Source organism: Schistocerca nitens, chromosome 5, assembly GCF_023898315.1.
Source record: "Schistocerca nitens isolate TAMUIC-IGC-003100 chromosome 5, iqSchNite1.1, whole genome shotgun sequence".
Taxonomy (NCBI): domain Eukaryota; kingdom Metazoa; phylum Arthropoda; class Insecta; order Orthoptera; family Acrididae; genus Schistocerca; species Schistocerca nitens.
In genome coordinates this window covers 820,803,660-820,831,122 of record NC_064618.1, presented here as the reverse complement: position 1 = coordinate 820,831,122, position 27,463 = coordinate 820,803,660, and the positions used below count along the sequence as shown (strand labels likewise).

At 40.8% G+C, this 27,463-nt stretch overlaps 1 protein-coding gene across 1 annotated transcript in view; it reads right to left on the bottom strand.

The window, feature by feature from the left end:
• Positions 1-27,463, bottom strand: part of LOC126259298 (uncharacterized) — a 252,725-nt gene that overhangs the window by 45,842 nt on the left and 179,420 nt on the right. The window contains exons 10-12 of the mRNA XM_049955964.1: positions 16,579-16,809; positions 10,954-11,144; positions 2,615-3,004 (exon numbers count right to left, since the gene is read on the bottom strand). Coding sequence (XP_049811921.1) covers positions 2,615-3,004; positions 10,954-11,144; positions 16,579-16,809 — 812 coding nt within the window. The remainder of the gene's footprint in view (positions 1-2,614; positions 3,005-10,953; positions 11,145-16,578; positions 16,810-27,463) is intronic.

The window sequence follows — 27,463 nt, the reverse complement described above, 5'->3', positions numbered from 1 at the left end:
AAGTTAAAACTTTTGTGGAATAGTGGGATGTCATTATGCTGTGATAATTAATATAGTGTAAGCTGTGTATACATGAATGTAAATGATAAACTTGGGAAATGTTGAAGGTAATCAGATGATCGGAATAGCAAGTCAACATACATCGAGAGCAGCGTGATTGGATGCTGCTGCTGGCATGGTACAACACTTCCCCCTTGTCCACATCCCCTTGTAGACTGATATTTGTTCTGCAGCACCAAATTTTGTTATTTTAGAGAAAGATGATTAGTATAGAAAGGTACATCTGTCAGACTGCAATATTTTGTTAATGTTGGTAATTTCCAGAAGACAAAACATTAAAATTGCACTATTTATATTGTAACTCCATTGCAAAGTAACCTCATCTTAATAAATTACATGACAGTAGCTTACAACATTAACCACAGCAATTAAGAATCACAGAATCTCAAAAGATAAAAGTAGGCATTACTAGTCTCTGCAACAATAAATTACACAGGTACTTGATGTACAAATATCTGGCATTACTTAGGGACTAATGTAAAAAGTTAAAAAAATGTCTTAATTATTAGCATATAATAGTATTTGAAACCATGAAGTGATAGATGAATAGTAACTGAATACTGTTATAGAAAAGCAACAGTTTTTCTGCTAATTAAATTGTTCATTTACAGCTATATGAAATATGTGTCAAACAATGGAAAATCCAGTATGGAATAATGACCACACGGTGTCCTGCTAGTCACTACTGATGCCCCCTCCCCTTACACTAACACCCCTAATGTCCATAGCCTTGCCACTATTGAACACTACCTTTCCCAATGCCTGATGGATTTGAAACCTACAACCTCCTTCCTGGTCACCATGACCAACTATATCCTCACCCACAATTACTTCTGCTTTGAAGCCATCACCCACAAACAAATCTGGGGAATGGCAATGGGCACCCACATGGCACCATCCCATGCCAACCTACTCATGGGCCATATAGAGAAATCCTTCCTAATCACCAAGAATCCCAAACCCCTCACCTCATTCAGATTCACTGATGACATATTCATGATGTGAATCAAGGATGGTGAGGACACCCTATTCACATCCCTCCAGAACCTGAACAGCTTCTCCCCCATTCGCTTCATCTGGTCCACCTCAACCCAGTAAGCCACCATCCTCAATGTTGACCTCCACCTCAAAGATGGCTACATCAGTACCTCTGCCCATAACAAACCTACCAACCACCAGCAATACCTCGACTTTGACAGCTGCCACCATCTCCATATCAAGAAGTCCCTCCCATACATCTTTGCCACCTGTAGTCATCATATCTGTAGTGACAATAAATTCTTCTATAAATATATCAGGGGTCCTACTGAGGCCTTCAAAGACTGTAATTATCCTCCCAGGTTTGTTCAGAAACAAATCTCCCATGCCGCCTTATCTCTCCAGTCAACCACCACCTCCCAAAGTCCTCTGTCCAGCCACAGAAGAACATTTCCCTTGTGATTCAGTACCACCCAGGACTGGAGCAACTGAATCACGTTTTCTGCCACGGTTTCATCTACCTCTCATCGTGCCCTAAAATGAGGAGTATCCTTCGCACCTCTCCCACCCTCCTTCTCCCACTCATTGAACCTGCACAATATCCTTGTCCATCCCTACACAGCCCTTGCTCCCAACCCCTTGCCTCATGGCTCATATCCCTGTAATAGATGCAATACCTGCCCCGTATATTCTCCCACCACCATCTACTCCAGTCCAGTCACAAGCATCACCTCTACCATCAAAGACTGGGCTATGTGTGAAACTAGTAATGTGATCTACATGCTAAGCTGCAACCACTGTGCTACACTCTTCATGGGCATAACAAGCAACAAGATCTCCAATTGTATGAATAGCTGCATGAAACAGCTTGACCACCCAGTTGCTGAGCATGCTGCCCAGCACAACGTTCTTCATTTCAGTGATTGTCTCACAGCCTGTGTCATTTGGATCCTTCCTACCAACACCAGCTATTCTGAATTGCACAGGTGGGAACTCTACCTGAAATGTATCTTATGTTCCTGTAACCCTCCTGGCGTCTATGTTCGGTAGCCATTGTCCACCCACCTATGTCTTTCCTTGTTCCCACTACAGCATTACACAGCCTTCTATTCCACCAACACACCCACAGTCTTTTTACTTCTCTCCTCCCTCCCCCCCTCCTCTCTCCTGCACCTCATTTACCTCCTGACTGCACCTAGCTGCCCTACCCTATTTGCACCCTGTCCCTGTTCTACCCTGCCATCCCTCCTCCTCCCCACCAGAGCCTCCTCCTTACCCCCACCACCCAGATTGCTTCTCCCACCATGTGCAGTTGCTCACAGTCTAGCCTCTGCATAACCCACAGGATCTACTAACAACCTCAGCATGTGAACTTAATGTGTGTTATACAGACACTGTTTATGATAGCTATCTCCTACTTTACCATTTCTAAATAGTTGAAGATTATTTTTTATGATGCAGTCTACGAACATTGTGTGTGAGGGGATGAAACCTGCAAGCCGTGTGAATTAGTGAGCATTTGATGGCCTGGTAGCCATGCTGGACAGTAATGAGGACAAAGTTGTTTGATACTGACCTAGAGGAGGGCCTGTAGTCACGATACTCCCTTCGTGGTTCACGGTATTCTGATAGCACTTGTGTGGATGTAGCAGTGGTTGTCCCCGTTATCGGGGAGGATGCAGGCGGTGGCGATGGCTGAGGTGAGGCAGCACCATCTGGCTCGGCACGTGCACCACCCCAACCGGCAGGCAGTGACGAGTAGAGTTGTTCATCCAGTGAGAAGAGCCGCAGTTGCTGCCGGATATTGGCTTTCTCACGTGCACGTTTCCGCTGGAACTCTTCCTCTACTTGGCGCATTGCCTCCAGTTCACTTAGTCTCTGCTTCTCCTTCAGCTCTGCTTCACGGGACAATCGCTCTGCAAGCCTACGTCGCTCAATCTGCCTCACTGTGCTCTGGAAAGTGAACCTGCAATGACAGAACACTTGTATGCTCCCTCTGTTTTTCAAGTTACCTTAGATTAAGTTCGTGTATGTAAGCCTGCATCATCTGATGAACAATAAGTGTTTTCTCTATTAACTGCAGTCAAAACATTTAATTTAAATACATTGACAAAAAGAAAAAAAACCATGACATATTCTAGATTGTGAACATTTAGCACGTTTCTTCCAACTGAATGTAAAGAATTTGATAAATCACCTCCAAGACCACGTATTGGCTTCACTATATTCTGACCACAGAGCAGTGATTAACCGAGTAATCTTTCATCAGTTGTGTCAACGAAATTTGTGTGTGTTGTAATATATTGTTTATTTTTCAACATCTGCAAATACTGTGAAAAACTCTTATGATATTGTCAATTGTAAACTTAATTTGTGTTTTTTTAGAAACTTTTGGCAACGGTATCCTTACTCAAAAACAACTGTTCCTTAATTTTATTGTGTAATTCAGTGTGTAGCTACATGTGTCAATGTACAATTGTACTTTTGAGAATTTTTATAAGTTATAAGTGTTGTGTATAACTAATTTCGCAGCAAATAAGTATTTGTGATTTACATTTACTGTAAATAACTAAAATACGTGTTGCATTAGATTTCTCTTTTAACAGGAGTGTATATGTCTTCTGCATTGCTAACAGATTTGACAGTGACATTAATTTAAATGCCATTGTCAAAGCTGTTAGCAACTATAACAACAAAAAAATTCAGGAATTTAATAACTTTTATACAAAATGTTTCTGCTGCCTTCATAGAAATCTCATTATGTGTATTAATTTCTTCAGTTCATAAAGGGAATTAGTAATACTTTTACTTAACAGGTACAGAAATTAAAAGAAAATCAGCAAGCTTATTTTAAAGTATGTTGTTTACTGTTCTGTAATACATTGTTCAAGCCACAATGCAGCCACACTGTGAATGCTGTTCTCGAACACAGTGTAATATGGCAGACCAAGAGACACTATAATTAAGTGACCAATGTCATATTTACCAAACAACTTGACCCACCCTCTGTTTCATTAGACAAATATTCAAACTCATTTGTGTTAATTATTCAAAACTTTGTCATCATTGCCTGGAATGTAAGTTAATTCTTTCGTCAATATGTAAAAGCTGCATTAGTCAGATGTGTAAACATCATTTAGTGTTTGCATATAATTTTTGGTGAAGGCATACACATCACTCAAAAATATACAGTTTAGTAATAAATGCTCAAAATAAAGCTGGAAATGTATTAATTATTAGGGGAACAAAAACTTAATAACTAAATATTTTTAAAACTTGTTATTTTATGAACTTCAGATGTGATAACTGAATACTTCATTAATTTGAGAAGTCAGTTTGTATTTACATTTCAACATGTAGTGCAATCAAATTTAATCAAAATTAAACTTTGTGACTGTAAAATTTGTTAAAATTGTAATTTCAACAATGATTTATTAATTTTTATTGTCAATAATGTGTAAAGAGACAGGCATAAGAGTTTGCAAGTTAGTTGTTGAGATGTTGGCAGTCAGTTGTAAAAGTTGTATGGTGCTCCATTTCTAATCAAATTTGAGTCAGTTTTGTATTTGTATTCAGAAAAATTGCTAAATAGTCATTAAAATGCAAGTGAAAGTTAAATTACAGTGTGATCATTTCATTAGTTTGTCGCAAAAATGTCTTGCGTGACAAAAACATGGAAAATGTTTGTTTGCCACAAAAACCTACACAGCTCGATTGTCAATGCCGGAACAAACTGGAAGATAAGTATTATTATTTACTATTGTGACTTGACTGCAACCATACTAAATTCTTGGATCTTACATATGAACTGGTAGCTAGTAAAATGTTGCAACATACATAATTGATGGATACAAGCAGCTGGAAATCACCATGACTACTATCAAGCGACTTGATACTGCAGGAAATGAGTGTATGGGAGGAATCCTTAGAGGTGTGTATCAGAGGTTCCAGTGGTACCTCAAGTACAACCTTTTCCTGTGTGTACTGTCTCCTCTGCAGGAACTACAGGACCTATTACCAATGGTCCACTTGACAGTGAGGATCATGTCAGTGGTACATATAGGTGCCCTGTACAGGGGAGACAGGGACCATGGAGAACTCTGTGTTTTACACCCATCCCCATACCCAACAAGTTCAAGGTGCTTGGTTAGCTGGTTGATTTGGTGGAGGGGACCAAACAGCGAGGTCATTGTTCCCATCGGATTAGGGAAGGATGGAGAAGGAAGCTGTGACCTTTCAAAGGAGCCATCGCAGTATTTGCCTGAAGCGATTTAAGGAAGTGGAAGGCTTGAACCAGAGACTGCAAAGATTCTGAGACAAGCTAGGCTGTGATGTCTTATATTTATGCCATAGGGCTCTGAACGTGAGTCCCCCTAAATGGTCCAAGTGTGCACTATACATCAGAGGCTGCTACCCAGGTAACTGACTGTGTATAGGGTGCACACAAAGTTTTTAGAGTAGGCAGCTCTCCATCCAGTCCACATCTGTGAGAGACCCGGAAGTACCAGTGTAAGATCTCCCCCCACAGGTGAGAATATTAAAATCCTAGTGGTTAATTAACAAAGCATTTTCAATGAAGTGCCAGAGTTTGAAGGACTCCTAAGAAGTAGTGCACATAGTACTAGGCACAGAAATATGGATAAGACTTTAGATAGACTGCACTGAGATTTTTGGGGAAAATTTATACATATATCAAAAGGGTAGGCAAATGGGAAATGGAAGTGGTGTATTTATCACAGTAGACAAGATAATCAAATTCACTTAGATAGAAATTGAAGCTGCATGTGAGATTGTTTGTGAAAGACTCAGTATCAGGAGTGAACATAAAGCTATAACTGGATCCTTCTATCAATCACTAAACTCACTTCCTCATGTAACCAAAAACTTTAGAGAAAGTTTCATTTCTAACAGTACATAAGTTCCCCACTCATAATGTGATCAGCAAAGAAGACTTTAATTTTACAATAATGAATTGGGATAATTACAGTTTTGTTAGTGATGGGAGTGACAAGATACTGTGCAAAACATTACAAGTTTTTGTTCTTAGACTACCTAGAACAGATAGTATGGAGTCCCATCTGTGACTGAAATGGATCTAATGGCAACAAACAGACCCAACCTCTTTGAGAATGTCCACATTGGAAGTGGTATCAGTACCACAAGAGAGTTGCGCCAGTATTGATTACCAAAGTACAAAGGGCAACTAAACAAAGTATGAAGATTTATATGTTCTGGAAACTAGACAGTGAAGCAGGAGTACCAAATTTGAATGAAGAGCTTCAAACTTTTAGCTCAGGATGGGAGTATGTACACAAACTGTTGCTCAAATTTAAAAGAATAGTTGAGACAGAAATCAGTAGACATGAAGTACATGTACAGACAAACAAATGATTACAATTTCAGGAAAAAATGGATGATTTATTCAAGAAAAAGAGCTTTACAAATTGAGCAAGTCAATAACAAATTGGTCTACCTCCAGCCCTTATGAAGGTGATTATTCAGCTTGAGATAGATTAATAGAGTTATTGGATGTTGTTCTGATGGATATTGTGCCACATTCTGTCCATTTTATGCATTAGATTGTCAAAATCCTGAGCTGGTTGGAGGACTTTGCCCATAATGCTCCAAACATTCCCGATTGGGGAGAGATCTGGTGACCTTTCTGGCCAAGGTTGGGTTTGGGAAGCATGAAGACAAACAGTAGAAACTCTCACCATGTGTGGGCAGGCAGGCAAATCTTGCTCAAATGTCAGCCCAATATGACTTGCCATGAAGGGCAACAAAATGGGATGTAGAATATCATCAGTGTACCACTATGCTATAAGGGTGCCATAGATGACAACCAAAGGTGTCCTGATGATGATGATGATGATGCTTGGCTTTTGGGGCGCTCAACTGCACATTTATCAGCACCTGTACAAATTCCCAACTTTTGCTCAGTCCAATTTCACCACTTTCATGAATGATGATGAAATGATAAGGATAACACAAACACCCAGTCATCTCGAGGTAGGTGAAAATCCCTGACCCCACTGGGAATAGAACCTGGAACCCCATGCTCAGGAAGTGAGAGTGGGACCGTGAGACCACAAGCTGTGGACAAAGGTCTCCTGCTGTGAAATATAAAAGCAACCCAGGCCAGGCCATCACTCATTGTCCGGCTGTATGGTGGCGAGATTCAGGTTGGTATCCCTCTACTCTCTGAGGCGTCTCCAGATGCATCTTTGCTGGTCATCCAGATGGAATCTCATTAACAGAAGTAGAATAGTCTTCAGTGATGTGTCCCATTTCAAACCGAGCCCCTATGACCAGTGAAGATGTGTCTGAAGGTGCCCTGGACAGTGGTGGAATACCGATCTTACTGCTGTCCACCATATGGCTTCACAACCGGGAGTGATGTTCTGGGGTGTCATTTCATTTCATAGCAGGACCCCTTTGGTTGTCATCCATGGCATACTTTCAGCACAGCAGTATGTTGACAATATTCTATGGCCTATCTTGTTGCCCTTCATGGAAAGCCAGCCTGGGCTCACATTTCAGTAAGATAATGCCCACCTGCATATGACAAGAGTTTCTACTGCTGTCTTCGTGCTTGCAAAACCCTACCTTGGACAGCAAGGTCGCCAAATCCCTTCCAAATTGAGAATGTTTGGAGCATTATGGGCAAAGTCCTCCAACCAGCTCAGGATTTTGAAGATCCAATGCACCAATTGGAAATAATTTGGCATGATACCCCTCAGAAGGACATCCAACAACTCTGTCAATCACTGCTTGCATAAGGGCCAGACGTGGAATTGTGGATTATTGACTTACTTGATTTGTGAAGCTCTTTCTCTTTAATAAATCATCCAGTTCTTCTGTATATGTATGTTACATCTACCAATTTCTATCTCATTTGAAGAACTCCATCTTTTTTTTTCTTTTTTCATTGTGAGTGCATGTGTAAAACAAAGCAGAGGGCTGTAGATAGAGAGCTGCTGGATGAAATGTGTCTGACTGTCAAGAAGGCATAGCACAATATTATCAAAAGATATTTCAAAAAAACCTGAGGAAATTCTAGTCATATGTAACGGCTGTTAGTGGCACTAAACTTAATGTCCATGACAACAAATAGACCTGAGCTCTTTGAGGTTGTTCACATTGAGACTGTACACAGTGACCATGAGGCAGTTGTAGCAACAATGACTGCCAAAGTACAAAATAGAATGCATGAGACGGGACCTGAAATTGAGGCTAGCAAAGCAAAATTTTAACTCCACTTCAAAATGTTCCTTTATACAGGAGAACCAAGAGTCATGCCCCAATTTAATTCTCACACTACTGCAAATATGAGTAAAATATGGAACTAAGCTCCAGGACCTGTTGGAATCCCTATCAGATTCTATACTGATCAGATTCTAGAGGCTCCCTTTTAACCATAATATACTGAATATCTTTCAATCAAAAAACTGTGCTCAGTTGTCAGAAGAATGCACAAGTCACATCCATCTACAAGAAGTGCAACAGAAGTGATCCACAAAACTACTGTTGAATAACCTTGACGTTGACATTTGTTGAAGAATCTTGGAACAAGTTCTCAACTCAAATGTAATTAAGTATCTTGAACAGAATGACCTCATCAATTCCAACAAGTATGGACTGCAGAAACATTCATCCTGTGAAACCCAAATCACACTTTCCCCACATGATATCCTGAAAGCCATGAAATCAAGGCAGCTGGACTCATGCAGTGCTTCTCAAGTTACAAAAGGCATTCAACTCAGTACCACACATACACTTGGTATTAAAGTATGCTCATACGTGTTACCCAGATTCGTGACTGGTCTGAGGATTTTTTGGTGTGAGTACACACAGCAAGTTATCGTGGATGGAGAGTCGTTGACTTCAAGAGTACCCAGGAAGATGTGTTGGGATAATTGCTATTCATGTCATATATTAACGACCTTGTGCACAATATTAATAGCAACCTCAACACTTTTTGCAGAGGATGCAGTTATCTGTAATAAGTACTGTCTGAAAAAGGTGCGCAAATGTTCAGTGAGATGTTGTAAGATTTCAAAGTGGCTCAAAGATTGGCAACTTACTGTAACTATTCAAAAATATAAATTTGTGCTCTTCAGAAGTGCAAAAACAAAGTCTACTATAAGTATTAAATGGAATGATCACATAGGCTCAGTCATAGGTAAAGCAGGTGGCAGACTGCAGTTTATTGGTAGAATACTGGGAAAATCAGACCTGTCTACAAAGGAGACTGCACACAAAATACTTGTGGGACCCATCCTGGAATATATCTCAAATTTTGGGACTAAAAGAGGCACTGAATGTATACAATGAGGGGAAGCCCAAATGGTCACAGGCTTGTTTTACCCATGTTAGAGAATCACTTTTATACTGAAAGTACTGAACTGAGAAATGCTTGAAGACAGGTACAAGCTACTTTGTAAGGAAGTTTCTAGAGCTAGCTGTAAATGAAAACTCTAGGAATATACTGCAATCCCCTATGTATCACTTCCATAGGGATCATGATGACAAAACTAGTATAATTACTGTTTACACAGATATGTTTAAGCAATCATCCTTCCAATGCTCCATATGTGAACTGAATGTGAAAAAGCCCCAATAACTGTACAGTGGGAACTACCCACTGCCATTCACTCCACAGTGGTTTCAAAGTATACATGTAGGTGTAAATAGATGTAGAGTTCAATCTTGCGAAACATAAATAAGGGAAATGAGCTATTCGATTTGTACAGTTAGTGACATGTCCTTAAGGGAGCAAATTATCCAAAAAACTAAATTCTGCATTTAAAGTTAGGTAAGTTGTGTGGTAGACTTTATATAAAAGAAAAAATCAAGAGAGCATTTAGAAACAGAAATAGTTACGGGAGTAGAAAGGCTGGGACAAGCAGCCAGGTGAATGAATGATAGAAGCATCCCTGCATTCCTAGAGATAAGTAAAGATACGTAACTGAAGGTGGATAGATGATGTCAGAAATCATTTAGATCCATGGAACTGGACCTATAATGTGTGGAGAAGTCTGGAAGAGACCTTTTCGCAGCACTGGATGTAAACTGCTTCAGCATGATGATGGTTATTATTGATATCCTTATGTATATTTAGCTATTATTTGTGATATTATGGGAGATGTAAAAGTCTCATGCTTTGTATTGTTTGGATGACTGTTCTTAAGAATAGCCATGATTTCTGAACTCTCACAACTAGTTTTTACACTCAAAAAAATACAAACAAATAAATAAAAGTTTCATAGGATATAACATAGAAGCATAATTATGCTTCTTGCCTTGCTGACATATTTCTACTTATAATGGTATAACTTTTGAGTGACGCATCTGGAGCATAATGAGAGACTAATAGCAAAAAAATTATATCATTTTTTTTGTCATAAATTTTATGATACTTCATATGACATGGGGAAAAGAACTAAAACTCTAATCATCTTAAAAAGAAACAAATCTCTTGTATGCTAGATGGATGGACACTAGAAGACTTATAAAAGGAGCATTTCTCAATAAGGCAGTTTGAGTAGCTTAGTGCCGAGTACAGTGGAACAGGTGCAAAAACATTGACATAGAGATTGTGAATGTCAAAAGCAAGGGAACAATGATGATGAACATGGAACTATAGATACTAATGGGCTCACACAGCTTTGTCCAGTACAGTCAGTATTCAGACATTAACATATTGGTGATAAGGAATTAAGTACAGCATACATTCCTTTTGTTTTTGAGTCATGCACACTTGTTTTTTGGAGCAACAAAACTTATCTTTTTACTTTCCATCTGTTTGGCCTACAGCATCTAATATCTCTTGATAGTGTCTGGATGAAGTCTGATATTTTTAGGAATACAAATTTTTCTGTGTGACTCCAGACAAGGAGTGACAAGCTGTCTCACCTGCGACCCTTATTTTTCTTGGCAGTTGCATCGGTATCACTGAGATGTTGGTTTGACTGAGAGGCACGCTGCTCCCTGGAGACACACCAACCTTTCTCCTTGGCTTGTTCCCAGTTCCAGCGATGGGTTTTGTCTTTCTCACGGTCACGCCGCACGTCAGGAGGCAATTCTGGTGATGGCGTTCTGCCTACCTGCAGTACACAAATGACAACAATACCAACATTAATCATAATTAATTATGTATGTACAATGGGGTAATTCAGGAATAAGGTAGCAAGAACTCTTAAAAGTGTACAAATGCCCCATGCAAATTAAATTCCATGTGTAGACAGAAGAGACAGTCTGTTGTATCTCAAGTAACGAGATGTAAATGGCTGTAAATGCATGAACAAACACTGATTGGCAACCTAACTGACAAGTAGGGAGTCCAGAAGTGTGGCCAAGGACAAACACGAACTGAAAGAGTGTGATAAGCTCCCTAACGGTTCCACCTAGGTGCTCTCTGCTGGGACATCGTGCGTGACACCGGGTGGGTGGTGACGGGCTGACACTCCACCCGAGGCTAGTGGTCAAGCATGAATGAGGACTGGAGTGGACAGTCTGTGCCAGCTGTGTGATGATGGAGGGAGCTAATTACCCCTATGAGAAATGCCCCTTTCCCCCAGCAAACAGTTCTCCTGCATGATAGGTTTCACAGGACACAGTCACTCATTGTACTGCCAGTGTCAAGCAGGCAGTGGGAATGCTGCAGGTGCCACTCAGTGTTTGGAGCAGGGATTGGTCAGACCCTCCCTCCTGCATGAATGTCTGCTGTACAACTGAGTTGCAGTGCTCATCACTCAGTTTGACACTGGCATAAATGCTTAACTTCGTAAGTCAGGCACTGCTGATGCGCTGCGACAATATAAGTTGCCCCCCCTTCTTTCTCACCACAGTGCCTTGTGTCCCCATGGCATCCATCTTAACAAGTGTGCCCATATGGCAGAACCTTGCCGATACCTTGGCACAGGGGACTGCGGTGCTGGATGCAATAGGTCAATGATACCATATTGCTGATGGCGCTGCAGCATCTCAGCTGGACTGCATCAGTTGATAGGAGTTGCAGAATAAGATGTCAAAAAACTGGACAGGGCCTCCTCTATAAGGACCTCCATGACAATTTTTTTGAGTTACAGTTTGAATATCTCGACCAACTGCTCAAACTCTGAATGTCACACCACACATAACAGTGCAGTGGTCAGGTGCTGAATACCATTTTGGTGATAGAACACTTTAGATTCATCTGACACAAACTGGTGACCATTGTCTGGACCACCTTGCATGGCACACCCTCAATAGCAAAAACTACACCTAAGGCTCAAACTGTTGTGTGCAACACTGTGTGGTGGACAACTTGGCAACATAGGTGAAATGATGCCCTAAAACTTTAGGAGCAGAAAAAAACATTCCTCAAACTTGCAACACAGCCCATTGGTTTACCACACACTGAAAAAGGCCTGCAAACCTTGTGTTTGCAGTTCTCTCATGGAGCCAGTTAATCAAATGTCATCCATATCATTGACACAGCACAAAATGTCTTATAAGTTGCTCAACAAAATGCTGGAATTTTCCTCGAGCTGAAGCTATCTCAAATGGCAACCAGTTATAAAGGTATATCCTGAAAGGAGTATTTAACACTAAAATTCACCAAGACTCGGTGTCAAATGGCAACCACAAGTATGCATCTCTGAGGTCAATTGTGGACAAATACTGACTGCAGGCTAACTTACCCAATAACTCCTCAGGATGTGGTATGTGATAAACATCTATTTCACTCTCTAAGTTTACCACGTGCTTTAATTGGCTGCATAGTTTAACACTGCAGTAGGTTTCTGGATCATTAACTTGTAGGCAGCTCTTTGGTCAATGAATCCAGTTATATCACCTCGAGATTCTGCCATCTGTCGAGTTCTGCCTCCACTTATCTCACACAGCAAACAGCGTGGAGCAAGCTCAACAGATGTTAGGAGCTATAGATGGTTTCAATGTAATGTAGGCCTCAAAATTGGTGGCTCTATCCAGGTACTTACCAGAAAGTTGATTTAATGACTGCAGTAATGCCTTCAAGTTCTGAAATGGCACCACCTGAGAGACAAGGTTAACTTCATTAACTACATAAAATTCAAAAATGGAGAAAACATCAAGTCTGAAAACATTATTTTTCACCATCTATGAATTTACAACCAAAATGTCCCTACATGTTTGTATTTGGTTGCAACTAGTAGTTGTCTCTTGAAGGGAATCTGCTGCCTACTAAAAATGCCACTTGGCACTGAGAGTGCTGTAAGGGGTGGCATCCCAGCCACTGATAACTATCCAAACTGATCAAACTGGGCAAGGCTCTTCTGTCTAATTGAAACTACCATAACATGGTGTGGCTGTAGGCCAGCTGGTGTGCTTGTAGACCAGATTGGGAACATGGGGACGTTGCCTCACAGCACAGCTAGCTGACATTTTCTGCACGACTGCTAAGTGTCCCGGTGTGCAGCAGGCCCGACAAGTTGCAAGAAATGGAGGCACTGTCTCCTCCCATATAATGACCAGCAATCTGGGCAAGAGTGCCACACACAGAGGCACAAATCTGGTGCTGTGGAAGTATACTGTTCTGTGCCTACTGTGAACTTGGTGGAAGACTCCTGTGGCAGAGACCGAGAGCAGTCCAGTGTGGGCTCCACCTCTATAGTAGACTGGCACTGGGACTCTGGAGTACACATCCTGGTACTGTCTGCTTCAACAACATTGTCACTGAAGCTTACATAGTCTCCAATGGGGGCCTGTCACTCTGGCGTGTCTCATCAAGTTTTGCCCACCGCCAGTTGTCCACAACCACACTTTGCACAATAGCAATCGACTCCTCCAACTTTGCAATTTGTACCACCGTGTCTAACATTGGGTCTGAATGCAACTATATAAAAAATAAGTCAGTCTATATAAGAAGGACTGCAATGTTTATACTAAATAATACATCTGTGTGCTAATCGCTATAAGTGGACTATACACAATGCATATGCCTGCCGTGGTCATTTATGATATGGAGTGCATGTAACATCACAAAATGGATGTGGTTTTCGTGCAGGTAATTTGATAAAGGCAGAACAAATGTGCAAGACAAGCAAAGCTCAGAGCTGCTATGTATGACCATCTCAGATGTCAATGAAGACAGTATAGAAGATTTGACTCAAGCTGATTGTTACATTCTTGTGAAGCAGATTGCACACAAACTCAAGATCTCCATGGGCTGTGTACTGTATGTCATACACAATGTGGTGGACTACCACAAGATGTTTTTTCTCTGGATACAATGGCAACTATCTGATGAGAATAAAGCCAAGAAAATGAAGCTTCCTTTCCAGGAATTTGTTATGTTATCAGGTGGGGGATGTTCTTGTACCGTATTATCACAGGGAACTAAAAGGGGGCATCATGTAACACTTGAGGCAATACAGGCTTCCATGTCATGAAGACATCACTCTTCTTCCCACTCCCTCTCATATGAGTTTAAAAACAATGGCATCTGCAAATAAGACTACAATTAGTGCGCTGTAGCTATGTAACTGTTTAACACAATTTTCAGATCTGGCCATTGGATTGAATGACATTTACTGCTAATGGCCAGTAAACTGACTATAATTAATCCTCAATCATGTAAAAAAAGAAAGATCAAAATGGGATATGATGAAAGTTTAAAGCTAACAGGGAAAAAATCGCACAAAAATATGACACTTAAAGTTTCCATAGAAAAAAGTTCAATTTATTGGCTTCAGATGTATCTCACCAAGTATGTCTCCTTCATTAAACACCATCTGTACTAGCCAATAACTCCAGACTCTGATATGAGGTTCTTTCTGCCAAGCACATGTATGCGTACTAAACTGCAACACTTAACCAGGAAACCAGAAAATTACTAAACAGAATTCCTTGCTGGTTTACGGAAATGCACTATTGTATTGGAAAAATAACTTTGTTGATCACTAACTAATGATTTCAGAAATGTTAAAGACACCATCTACATCCCAGAGAGGTCAATACTTGCCTCCTACACCAATAAGAGGTGTCTACAGCTATACACATACTACACAAGTCACCATACAGTGCATGGTGGAGTGTACCTTATATTACAGTTAGTCATTTTCTTGCATGTTCCACTCGAAAATGGAGTGAGGAATAAAAAACTGCCTAATTGTCTCTGCATGAGGCATCTTTTCTTCACAGTCCTTGCACGAGATGTATGTTGGTAGTCACTGGATCATTTTGAAATTTGTCAGAAATGCTGTTTGTCTAAACTTTTTCAGTAGTGTTTCACGAAAAGAACCACTTCCCCGTGCACCCCCCCCCCCCCCCCCAGGATCCCCATTTCAATTCATAGAGTATTTCTAAAATACTCATATGTTATTTGAACCTTCTGGTAACAAATGTAGCAGCATGCTCCCACTAATGGCACTCCCAAGGAAAGTGCCGCTTCCTCACCACCAGTTGTCGCAAGTTTGTTTCCGACAAGAGCTGAGGGCAGCTGCCATTGCAGGACAGCAGCAAGCCCTTAAGGCAGCACATTAGCTTCCAATCAGGATCCACTTAGATGGGTTGCAGAAAAATTGACTCATCATCTCCACATTGGACAAAGTCCCCTTCTACGACTTGCTGGAAGGAGCTGTTAGAAGAACAAAGTGATTCCTATAAAAAAGCCTTTTTCAGAGTGTCTTCTGATATGTTAAATGTCTCTTTCTCTGTTTTTTTTTTTCAAATACTAGTTTACTAATTGCACCAGCAGGTTGGCATTGTCTGTCCTACTTCTAGTGGACATCTAGCTGACCAACATCAGTAATTCAGTTATGTTTTTAGTAGTTTTCACTTTGAGAAAGCTTTCTCTTGCAATCAGTTTTCCATTTTCAATATTATTAATAATAGATCTGCAATCTAAGAGTTGCCAAAGCAGTGTTGTTACACAGTCAGCTGCATCCTTAAGATCACATACATGTTTCCAACCTGAACAACTTTCTGGGTGTCTTCAACACACAAGTTACTGTGTAGCAAAATATAGTATATACCGTCGTGTACAGATGTTAATTTGATTTCAAGTTTTCTGTGTTCTTCCTAAAGCACTTCAGGTGATGGATATGCTTTAACCTCATTTTTACGTTTTTTAAATTATATTTTAGCCTCAGGCCTGTTACCATTACCAGGTTTCATGTTTCACCAAGTAATCATCAGATAATCAGTTTAAAAAAGGAAGGAATGGAGACAGTAAAGTATCCTGAAACCAAATTACAAATCAAATTAGTGTCTATAAACAATGACATGTCCTAGGCTTCGCTACAAAGTAACTTGTCGGCTGAAGAAAGGTGATCACAGTATAAACATATATGCGCTTTCAAGGCTGCAGCTGACTGTGCAATGGCACATGGTAGGTAAAATATGAAGCAGGGTCCCTAGAAGGGGATTCAAACTGCAGATAGGAGCCCAGTAACATGACAACATGCTCAGTCTGGCGGAATTTGAAATTACAATGACTGTGACAGAGAAGAACAGTGTAGAATGACTTGGTGATGTGAGCGAAACACAAAAAGGTGCAGGCTGGTAGTGGGCTACCTGTCTCATTTCACAGGCGGAGATGTCACCGCAAGACTTTGAGAGAGGTGCGGCATCCCAAAGGGGGCCCTGTCGCTGCCGGGCACGGCTCCTGGGCGGCAGCGGGGGCTCCACGTCCACATCACCATCTGGCAGGTACATGACATGGCCGCCAGATGGCAGGTACGAGAAGGGCACTGCCTCCCGCTCACCAGACGATGGGCTGCTGAGCGACCACTTGGGGTAGCCCGCCTGCAGACAAGCGACAAGTCACTGGTCAATGAGAAGAGCCACGTAGAGTGAGTGAGTGTGTGTGTGTGTGTGTGTGTGTGTGTGTGTTTTTTTAGAGGGGGGGGGGAGGTTAGGTAGGGAGGAGGGGGGATACTGAAAAGTATCTTCAAGGAGATAGAAACTTAGAGACGTAAAATCAATGTTTTCATTTCTTTTGTATTTAATAGTGACACTATTATACAGGGTGTACATAAAGTCTGGGAACACGTTCAATTATTTATTGCACAAGAACTAAACTTTGTACAGATGTCATACATAATGCATTTTGAAGAGAAACTCTGAAAGTTCTTTTTACAAACGTTCAATATGTGACCCGGCAGACGTCAATACGGTAATCAATACTTGTCCCACCATGGCATTGTCAACTGTGGCAGTCGCTTCCCGCTTTACTGCATCACATGGTACAGGTGGTACATACACCAGATCTTTAATGTCTCCCCACAGAAAAAAGTCACACAGAGTGAAATCTGGTGATCGGGGTGGCCATTTGATGAAACAGCTGTCCCCTTCTGTAGCACGGCTAATCCATCTCCGTGTTCAGGTGCCCACGAACTTTCACAATGAAAATGGGGTGGAGCCTCATCCTGCTGAAAGTTGAATGGAGAGTCTAATTTAGAGCCATTTTGAGTTCACAGGATGCACGATGCTCCGATTTCTTTGGACTTGTTATGAATGTCTCTCGTACGCTCTCCACATTCACTTCACTCACACTCGGATGTCAGCTTCTCTTTGCTGGGCACAAGCAGCCCGTCATAATGAATTTGTAGTTCCGGTGGTAAATGGCCTTCCTTGTTGTTGGCTTCTTACCATACTTGGTTCCAAACAACCGTTGAACACCTGTAGCACACTTGGTTTTGTCGAACTCCAACACACATAAAGATCACTCCACACCTGAACTCGCCATGTTTGCGACTAATGCTGACTATTGGCAAATTACCAAACTACAGTGTTGCAGTATATATGAAAAAGAAAACTTTCAGGGTTTCTCTTCAAACTGACATACGTATGATATCTGTACAATGTTTGGTTTTTGTGCAATAAATAATTGAAAGTGTTCCCTAACTTAATGTACACTTTGTATAATAGTACCACAACAGGTCACTGGTTACAGTGGATTTTTGAGTCTTTAACAAATTAAAATCCTATTTTAGCTTGGTTTGAACATATGAGCTTGACACAGAAGTTCAAAATGCCAGCTACTCATCTGCTGACACTGGCATTGTTATTAATCAAGCTTTCAGATACTAATGATGCAGTTGCAGGAACTGAACAGATTCTGATTGTATTTATTGGTCCTGTTGTTTACAAAAGCATCTTTTGCATATGGCATTGGACAAGGCAAGTTATAAGTACACTTCTAAAAGTGATTTCTAGGCATACTTATTTAAGTTTACAATAAAACACTTTAACATTCAGTAGGCATATAACACATGTCATAACTTTAAATATTCTTCAGTGGAGTAAAAGATACAAAAGATATGAAGATTAAACTACACATTTAAGAGTAAAGAAGAATAAAAATTTCATTTTGTACATATAAAACACTATTAATATGTACTGGTACATGATACGTTTGATGTTCTGTTGGATGACTGTTCTGAACTTGTTAGTGAAGGAGTGTGTGGCTGGTGACTGCATAGTCACTACAGTAATGCTTTTATAAAGTACTTGTCAAGAAGGAAAACTGCAAAAAATATAAAGAGCTGGAAACCCAATCTACTGGAGGACTGTACAGAAGATTTCAAGCGTGAAACAGCTAGACTGTGTACCATATTGTGGTGAGATGAAATCTGGCTTGATAAACAAAAAGGACTGGCTTCGAATGCAAATTTACTTTTAAATATTTTAAAGGCAGCATCACTGCGCTGCAGATGATATTAAGTCATATGTAGAATTTAATAGGTACCCATCGAAAACAGAGCTGTTCTAACAAGGGAACCTCCCCATCGCACCCCCCTCAGATTTAGTTATAAGTTGGCATAGTGGATAGGCCTTGAAAAACGGAACACAGATCAATCGAGAAAATAGAAAGAAGTTGTGTGGAACTATGAAAAAAATAAGCAAAATATACAAACTGAGTAGTCCATGCGCAAGATATGCAACATCAAGGACAGTGTGAGCTAAGGAGTGCCGTGGTCCCGTGGTTAGCGTGAGCGGCTGTGGAACGTGAGGTCCTTGGTTCAAGTCCTCCCTCGAGTGACAAGTTTACTTTTTTTATCTTCCCAAAGTTATGATCTGTCCGTTCATTCATTGACATCTCTATTCACTGTAATAAGATTAGTGTCTGTGTTTTGCGACCGCACCGCAAAACCGTGCGATTAGTAGACGAAAGGACGTGCCTCTCCAATGGGAACTGAAAACATTTGTTGCAAGGTCATAGGTCAACCGATTCCTCCACAGGAAAACACGTCTGATACATTCTATACGACACTGGTGACTGCATGTGCGTCACATGACAGGAATATGTTGTTGACCCACCTAACTTGTACACTTGGCGAATGGGTAAAAAGATTCTTCTACCTTGCCCGATTTAGGTTTTCTTGTGGATGTGATAATCACTCCCAAAAAAGTGATGGAAACATAACGGACGGACAGATAATAATTGTCTGAAAATAAAAAATTATACGTTTCACTCGAGGGAAGACTTGAACCAATGACCTGTCGTTCCGCAGCCGCTCACGCTAACCACGGGACTACGGTGCTCCTAAGCTCATATTGTCTTTGATGTTGCCTATCTTGCGCATGGACTACTCAGTTTGTATATTTTGCTTATTTTTTTCATAGTTCCACACAACTTCTTCCTGTTTTCTCGATTGATCTGTGTTCCATTTTTCATGGCCTATACACTGTGCCAACTTATAACTAAATCTGAGGGGGGTGCGATGGGGAGGTTCCCTTGTAAGTAGTCCCAGACATTTCTTTGAGATTACAACAGGATAAATTGGTGGGTCAGTGGATATGTAACAGTGTGTCTGAGTGTTCATTGAACTGGGAATGTATGTGTGCATCCCTGTGAATGTGGCTGTCATCTTGGAAGATGGGAGTTTCCATAGTACATTATCATGTAGAAAAATTGGCAGTACTTATTCACTGAGAACATTTAACTAAACATCTGAGCTCAAGAGTGGCGAAGTTTCCAGGGTCAAGTCCTGGCCTGGCACACAATTTTAATCTGCCAGAGAGTTTCACCCTGATTCATTTTCATGGTAACATGAAAAGAGCATGTCCAAGCTATAGCATGGAAAACATCACAGAACCACCTCCAGCCTGAACTCCACCCTCCACACATTGCAATTTAAATGCCTCATTGCACTGCTGCAGCACTCGGCCCCTCAAATCATTTGAAAACCAGAAAAATCATGACTTGTCAGACCACACCATACGCCTTGTAATGGGACATAATGCTCTAGAATTACTTTTCCTCAACAGTACTTGTTGACAACAGTATTATTTTTAGAATTTTGGACAGGTCAATATTATCTCAGTTGCTTCCTGAAAGCTTTCATATAATTTTATGCACAGTATGTTATATTTCAAGCTAAAATTTATAAAAAGGAATTACTTTATAAACTACTTTAGTTTCAATGTTATAATCAAGAAGTACTAGTTCTGAATGTACAGTTAAAATTATTTTTTTAGAAACATTTGAAATCATGAATTAATGGCACACTTAAAATTTCTATTATTAATTACGGTATCCTGTACTTGCTGCTATATTTTTCTCTGGATTCATTTATGAAATAATAATCAAAATTAATGGACATTAAATTTGTCAAGAAAAATTGTAAGCCCTTTGCAATATGGTTATTTCCACACAATGTGAGAGTCGCAAGCATTCTTCTGATGTGACTGGACATATTTTTCTATTTTTTGCGAACAATGTAATTTTAACTTTGTTAATGTGAACGATCAAAAGACCCTATTATATACTAAAATATGAGCAAATATATTAACGTAAAAACAAAATTCTGCAACAACAATCTTCAATCTTAGCTCAATCCAACTGCGAAGACCTAAAATGTGACTTTTCAGCTTCAAGAATCAGACCCCTAGACAAGAAGAACAGGTGCAAACTCTACATGAAAAGCTAAATAAACCAGAAGGTTTATTGTAATCTTTGCTCCTCTTAAATCTTCATAAAAGACTTTAATGTGGACAATAGCTGCAAGCAGGAAGGAGGGGGTAGATTACAGTTTTCATTACGTTACTGTCCAGTTAATATGTTGTTAAGTACATTGTGGAAGTGCAGCTTTTGTGCTGCTGTGATTGGTAGCCTTTTGTGAGGTATCCACCTCCAAACGTCCTCTGCATGCAGTTTCCTTCACACTGTATTCTTGGAAACTAGTTGAGGTGTACCTGCATTTGCTGACAACAGAAATTCCTGTTGGGTTTGAAATCGAAGCGTAATGCTTGTCTCCAGTTGCTGTCAGACTGGATCTGTTTACAACAACCATTCTTATGCTGTGCTACATGGCTGTGAGTACTATACCATTTCTTGTAGACGCACTGGACAGTCCGTGTCAATATGCCAGAAAATCAGTCGGCTTCATTCCCAAGGTGGTCACGGGCACATCCAAACATGATAATACTTTTCTGTCATTCTATCACATCTCCACATCAACCTACTTTATGGTACTGATTCAGTACAACCGATACACACATGTACATATCTATATTCCACAAACCACTTTATGGTGTGTGGTGGGGATATTTCTGGTAACACATTCATTTTCCCCCTTGCTCATTCTATTTACACACATCAAAAAAAGTTTTGCATCACCTCGGTTCTGAGAGTTCCAGAACTTGTACAGAAAATTGGAGTAGAGATCAACATAAACATCATTTCCGCCCTTTTTATTGGTCATGAAAACCACACATTGCATGTTGTACCACGATACAGCGAGACCTTCATAGGTGGTGGTCCAGATTGCTGTACACACTGGTACCTCTAATACCAAGTAGCATGTCCTCTTGCACTGATGCATGTCTGTATTCATCATGGCATACTATCTACAAGTTCATCAAAGCACTGTTGGTCCAGAGTGTCTCGCTCCTCAACGGCAATTTGGCACAGATCCCTCAGAGTGGTTGGTGGGTCATATTGTCCATAAGCAGCCCTTTTCAATCTATCCCAGGCATGTTTGATAGGGTTCTTGTCTGGAGAACATGCTGGACAATCTAGTCAAGTAATGTCATTATCCTGAAGGAAGTCATTCACAAGATGTGCACGATGTGGGCTCGAACTGTCATCCACGAAGATGAATGCATCACCAATATGCTGCCAAAATGGTTGCACTACCAGTTGGAGGATGGAATTCACGTAGTGTACAGCTGTTACATTGCTTTCCATGACCACCAGCAGCACACATCGGCCCCAAATCATGCCACTCCAAAACAGCAGGGAACCTCCACCTTGCTGCACTCGCTGGACAGTGTGTCTAAGGTGTTCAGCCTGACTGGGTTGCCTCCAAACACGTCTCCGACAATTGTCAGGTTGAAGGCATATGCGACACTCAGCGGTGAAGAGAACTTGATGCCAATCCTGAGTGGTCCATTTGGCATGTTGTTGGGCCCATCTGTACCATGCTGCATGGTGTCATGGTTGCAAAGATGGACCCTGCCATTGACATTGGGAGTGAAGTTGCGCATCATGTAGCCTATTGCACACAGTTTGAGTCATAACATGACGCCTGTGGCTGCACGAAAAGCATTACTCAAAATGGTGGCACTGCTGTCAACATTCCTCTGAGCCATAATCCGTAGGTATCAGTCATCCACTGCAGTAATAGCCCTTGGGCGGCCTGAGCGAGGCATGTCATCAACAGTTTCTGTCTCTCTGTACCTCCTCCATGTCTGAATAACATCATCACTTTGGTTCACTCCGAGATGCCTGGACACTTCCCTTGTTGAGAGCCCTTCCTGACACAAAGTTACAATGTGGATGCAACCGAACCACAGTATTGACCATCTAGGCATGGCTGAACTACACAAAACACGAGCCGTGTACCTCCTTTCTGGTGGAGTGATTGGAACTGATTGGCTGTCGGACCCCCTTTGTCTAATAGGCTGTGCTCATGCATGGTTGTTTACATCTTTGGGTGGGTTTAGTGACATCTCTGAACAGTCAGAGGGACTGTGTCTGTGATACAATATCCACAGTCAATGTCTATCTTCAGGAGTTCTAGGAACTGGGATGATGCAAAACTTTTTTTGATGTGTGTACATCAGATCTGTTGAGGGTGCATTAGCACATCTTTTTTTTTCTTTGGAGGAGTATTTGGAGGAGTATCTGTAAGTAAGTATTTGTAAGTATTTATTTTCCAACATGTTCTACACCTTGGAGGATGCACTATGGATATATTGAAACGAAAAGTACATCTAATCTAATCTAATTCCCAAATGGTGCATGGGAAGCATGTTGTGAGATTTATATCAGAGGAAGTAATATGTTGCCTGACTCTTCCCAGAACATACTCTCTTGGAATTTCAATAGTAGGCCTCTCCATGTTGCATAATACAACTCTTGTAGCACCTGCGACCAGATTTTATTGAGCACCTCTGTGGCGCTCTCACGCTGTCTAAATGATCCAGTGGCAAAACACACCACTCTCTGTTGGAACTCGTATCTCTCTTCTCAAGCATCAGCTGAACAATTGTTTTTTAAGCCTCTTCTTTCTTATGATTCTTCCAGTGAACATCAGCTTGGCATCTGCTTTTCATAGTTATAAGCATCTGCAAGGGGAGGAGGATGGGGGAGGGGGAGGGGGTTGGACACAGAGCAGGCACATGCTCACTCCTGGAATCTGGCTACAGGCTCTTTGTTCATTATGGAATTTTCTCAAAATTCTAGCAGTCACTGTCTTCCACTCCACCAAACTGCAGCTTTAACACTGCAGACTGCAACAACAAATACTGCAACTTAAGCAATCACTATATACACTACTTATCATGAGAACTGCACCACTAAGACGTAGACTAGTGATTAAGATTAAGTTTATTCTGCAGATTAGAGACATGAGACACAAAAATGTTTATAATTACAAAACTGTACATTCACTTTGACTGTTGTAATTCAGTATGGTGTGAAGCTGCCACATGCTGCAGTCAGAGCCTCTGGACATCATGGCTCAGTGTTAGCATCTGGATATGCTACTAGAGAACACACTTCCACGCGGTTTGCAGGCACATCCAAAAAACATTGACAATGGTTGCTGGAGGATCAGAACAAACAAGTTGCTGACTGATCGTATCCCATACATGTTTGATGGGTGAAATGTAAAGTGAACATTAGGACCACACGTACAGTAGTACCATTCTTTCTTCACTGAAGGCTTGGACGTCCTTCACCTATCCAGGTATTTTTCTGATGAAATATAGCTCTCGGAACTGCCTGCAACAGTGGCAATGTGTCGGACTCTAAAACCTTCCTGATGAGACAGTTGCTATTCAGATTCCCACCAGTAGGCAGGACATGAGATCACACGTTGTAGCCAATGGTGCCCCAGACTGTCACAACTGGTGTTTGTCCACTATGCTGCTCAACAAAGCAGTCTGCCTGATTGCGTACACCACAGTAGCATCTAACAATACACAGCCATTGCTACAGGAGAAGCTGAAGCGGGACTCATTCAAAAACACTAAATTTGGTCACTCGGCACACCAGTGACAACATTCACGTGTCCATTTCAGTTTGAGGTGTTGACAGTTTCTGGTCAGTGGAAGCCGAAGAAGTGGAATGTGTGCCACCAACCCAGCCCTCAGCAAGCAACTTTAAACTGTCGACGCAGACATGTTCAAACACCTGTTGCAGCACTTCAAAGTTGAGCCAACTATGTTGACAAAGTTGTTCTGTCAATTACAGCCACAAAAGCAATATGGCGGTCATTCTGCACTTTGGTCACTCTGTGTGATGCATTGCCCACTTGTCATTATGTGTGATCCTCTTCTGTGCACTGGTTCTGCACATGCAACACTGTTCTAACAGTGTGCCCTTTACAATGAATCCTGCTGTGTTCATACTCACATTTGAGAACACTTTTACACACAAGTGATTTTATCATCTGGCACCCCCTCCCCTTACCTCTTTTCATCATATACTTTCATCCAGGTCATTTTTGCTACCGGTTGTGACATGCATTGTATACAAATCTTGCTCTTGGACAAAACTGGAACCCCTCTCAGCTTAGTGCCCCACACAATCTTTACTAATTGTGGTATGTCCTGTATAGATGTCTTAACAGTTGTGGTACCTATGGCACCACTCTCTACATGGCACCTATGGTGCCCCTCTCAGTTTGACACCCTTTTCAGCTTGGTGCCCCAAGTGTTGGCTTGTGTTGCCTGGGCCTTAAATTGACCCTGTAGATATTGCACCTTTTGATTTCAACAAAGCATACTGGCACCTGCTTGTGCAATTCCACTCTGTTTGACTGCTCTGCACCAACTGAGTGTAGCATAACACTGACCTGTATGGTCAGACAGGAGAGAGCACTGCTGGGCCTATGTGCATGCCATCTCTGCACAATAATAATCACTTATTACGTCTCCACTGTTCTACATAGTCTCCAATTTTGAGACCATTCCTTTTGGGCGTTTGCAATTGTCACAAACCACAGTGTGTCCTTGATTTCGTTGGTTGTCACGAACAGTAATTTATGTCTATTCCTTAATGGTGCTGCAGTCTTGGCGCTAATTAGCAGTCAGTATGGATACGAGTCTTTAAAGGACTGTGCAAAATAATGTCTTCACTCTTTTTATGTTGAGTCTTTATTCAGCCTTTACCAAGGTGCAGAAAGGAGCTGGTCAAACACCCTCGCACATGGATTCTGTCGCCGGTGGTGATAAACGTGGCAGCAATATAACTGACAAGCATCCATCCCCAATCCCCATAAGGATAAAAAACTCTCACTGATGTGCAGTGGAATCACAACTGCAGTTTACAACTTTTCTGTGGACAAGAAAACTTGTGACTGCTTGCAGTCTCATTCAGTTTTACATGTCTGAGCTACTGAAGTCCACTTGGAAGAACACAGCCACACATACAGTAAGTATGTGAATCTATAGTTAATTATTCCCTAACACATCACTCAGAAAAGAAAACTGCAATTTTTTGCACTAGAAGGGAGGGAAAAATGTGAAAAATTTAAAGTCAGAAAAAATGTAGTCTCGAGGACTGGGATCTTCTGTAAGTCTGCAATGACAAATGCAGTCACTGAGCTACAAATTCTGCATTCCAGTTGGCATGCTGCACAAGAATATGGAAAACAGAGGTGAGGATTATCTTGGTGCACTCCGAGGCTGCTAAAAGTTGATTCTACTGGCCAATTTGATAATGGTTTTGGAAGATTTCGCAAATTCATCTAGTCTTGTATTAGCCACAGGACACAGTTTATCTTACTAATCCCAAAAAATGTTGCTTTTAAAATCTAATTTGTTCAGCTTCAATTATGCTAATCAACAATAAAAATAGAAATCACAAAAGTAATGCAATAAACTCATTGATGTGACCAGATGTGATGTTTGATAAGCAAAGTGTTACAGATGGCATCAACATTAAATTAGCCTGTTTTAAAATTTATTTCCTGTTTCTCCAGTTTGTGATTATTTTCTAGCTTTATTTCACGACTCTTTGGGTGTGCCAGATTTGATCATGCTCATATGAGACTGTATGTTGAGATTATCAAATCAAAAAGGTTGCATCCATATTCATGTTAGTAACCTAAAAAGATGTACTTTGCATATACTATTGCTACATGCTTATTGTTTAGGTACCAAAGAAATCTACCTTAAAAATGCTAAGCTGTCAGTCATCAGTCTTTTGAGACACAATAAGTTTTGTGTACTTCTTGTCAGACTTAGTTCCCGGGCTGAATGACACATTTTTAAACTCACCAAAACAGTTGTATCAAAACTGGTAAGATTTGAATCTTGTTCCACCTTGAAAAAATTTCTGCAGGTGCCAATGTCCCTACTATTTGCTTTGCCTGGTCATTCACTTTATGTTGCTCTTCATTGTTACTCCTTGGTATTTTACAGTAGTTATGGTTTACAGTGTATTGTCACCAATAGTGTAATTGTGTAGTCTATTATATGCAAAACATTACATTTATTTATGTTCAGAATCAACAGCCAATCCTCGCACTAATCACTGATCCTCTGCAGGTCTTTCTGCAATTTGCCGCTGTCTTCTGGCATTGCTATGTTGTTACAGACAAATGCATCATCTGCAAACAGCCTCATAGAGCTTCTGATGTTATCCATTGGATCACTTACACACACTGTGAACAGTAACTGTCTGTGACACATCCTTGAGATACTCATGAAATTGCCTTTGTCAATTTTTTTCCATTAAGAGCAATGTGTCAAGTTGTACCTGCAAACAAATTTTGATTGCAGTCAAAAATTTGATCCAATATTCAGTAAGCTCTTTTTTTTTCAATGAATGACAGTTCAGACCTCTAGCAAATGTCTTGCTGAAGGCACCATCCTGGCTATCAATGTGTACAGTGCTCTGAATTGCATGACAAATAGAGTGAGCTGAGTTTCACTAGCTCTATGCTTGCGGAATCCACATTGAGGATATATTTACTGGGGACATATTTGTTCTCCAAAAATA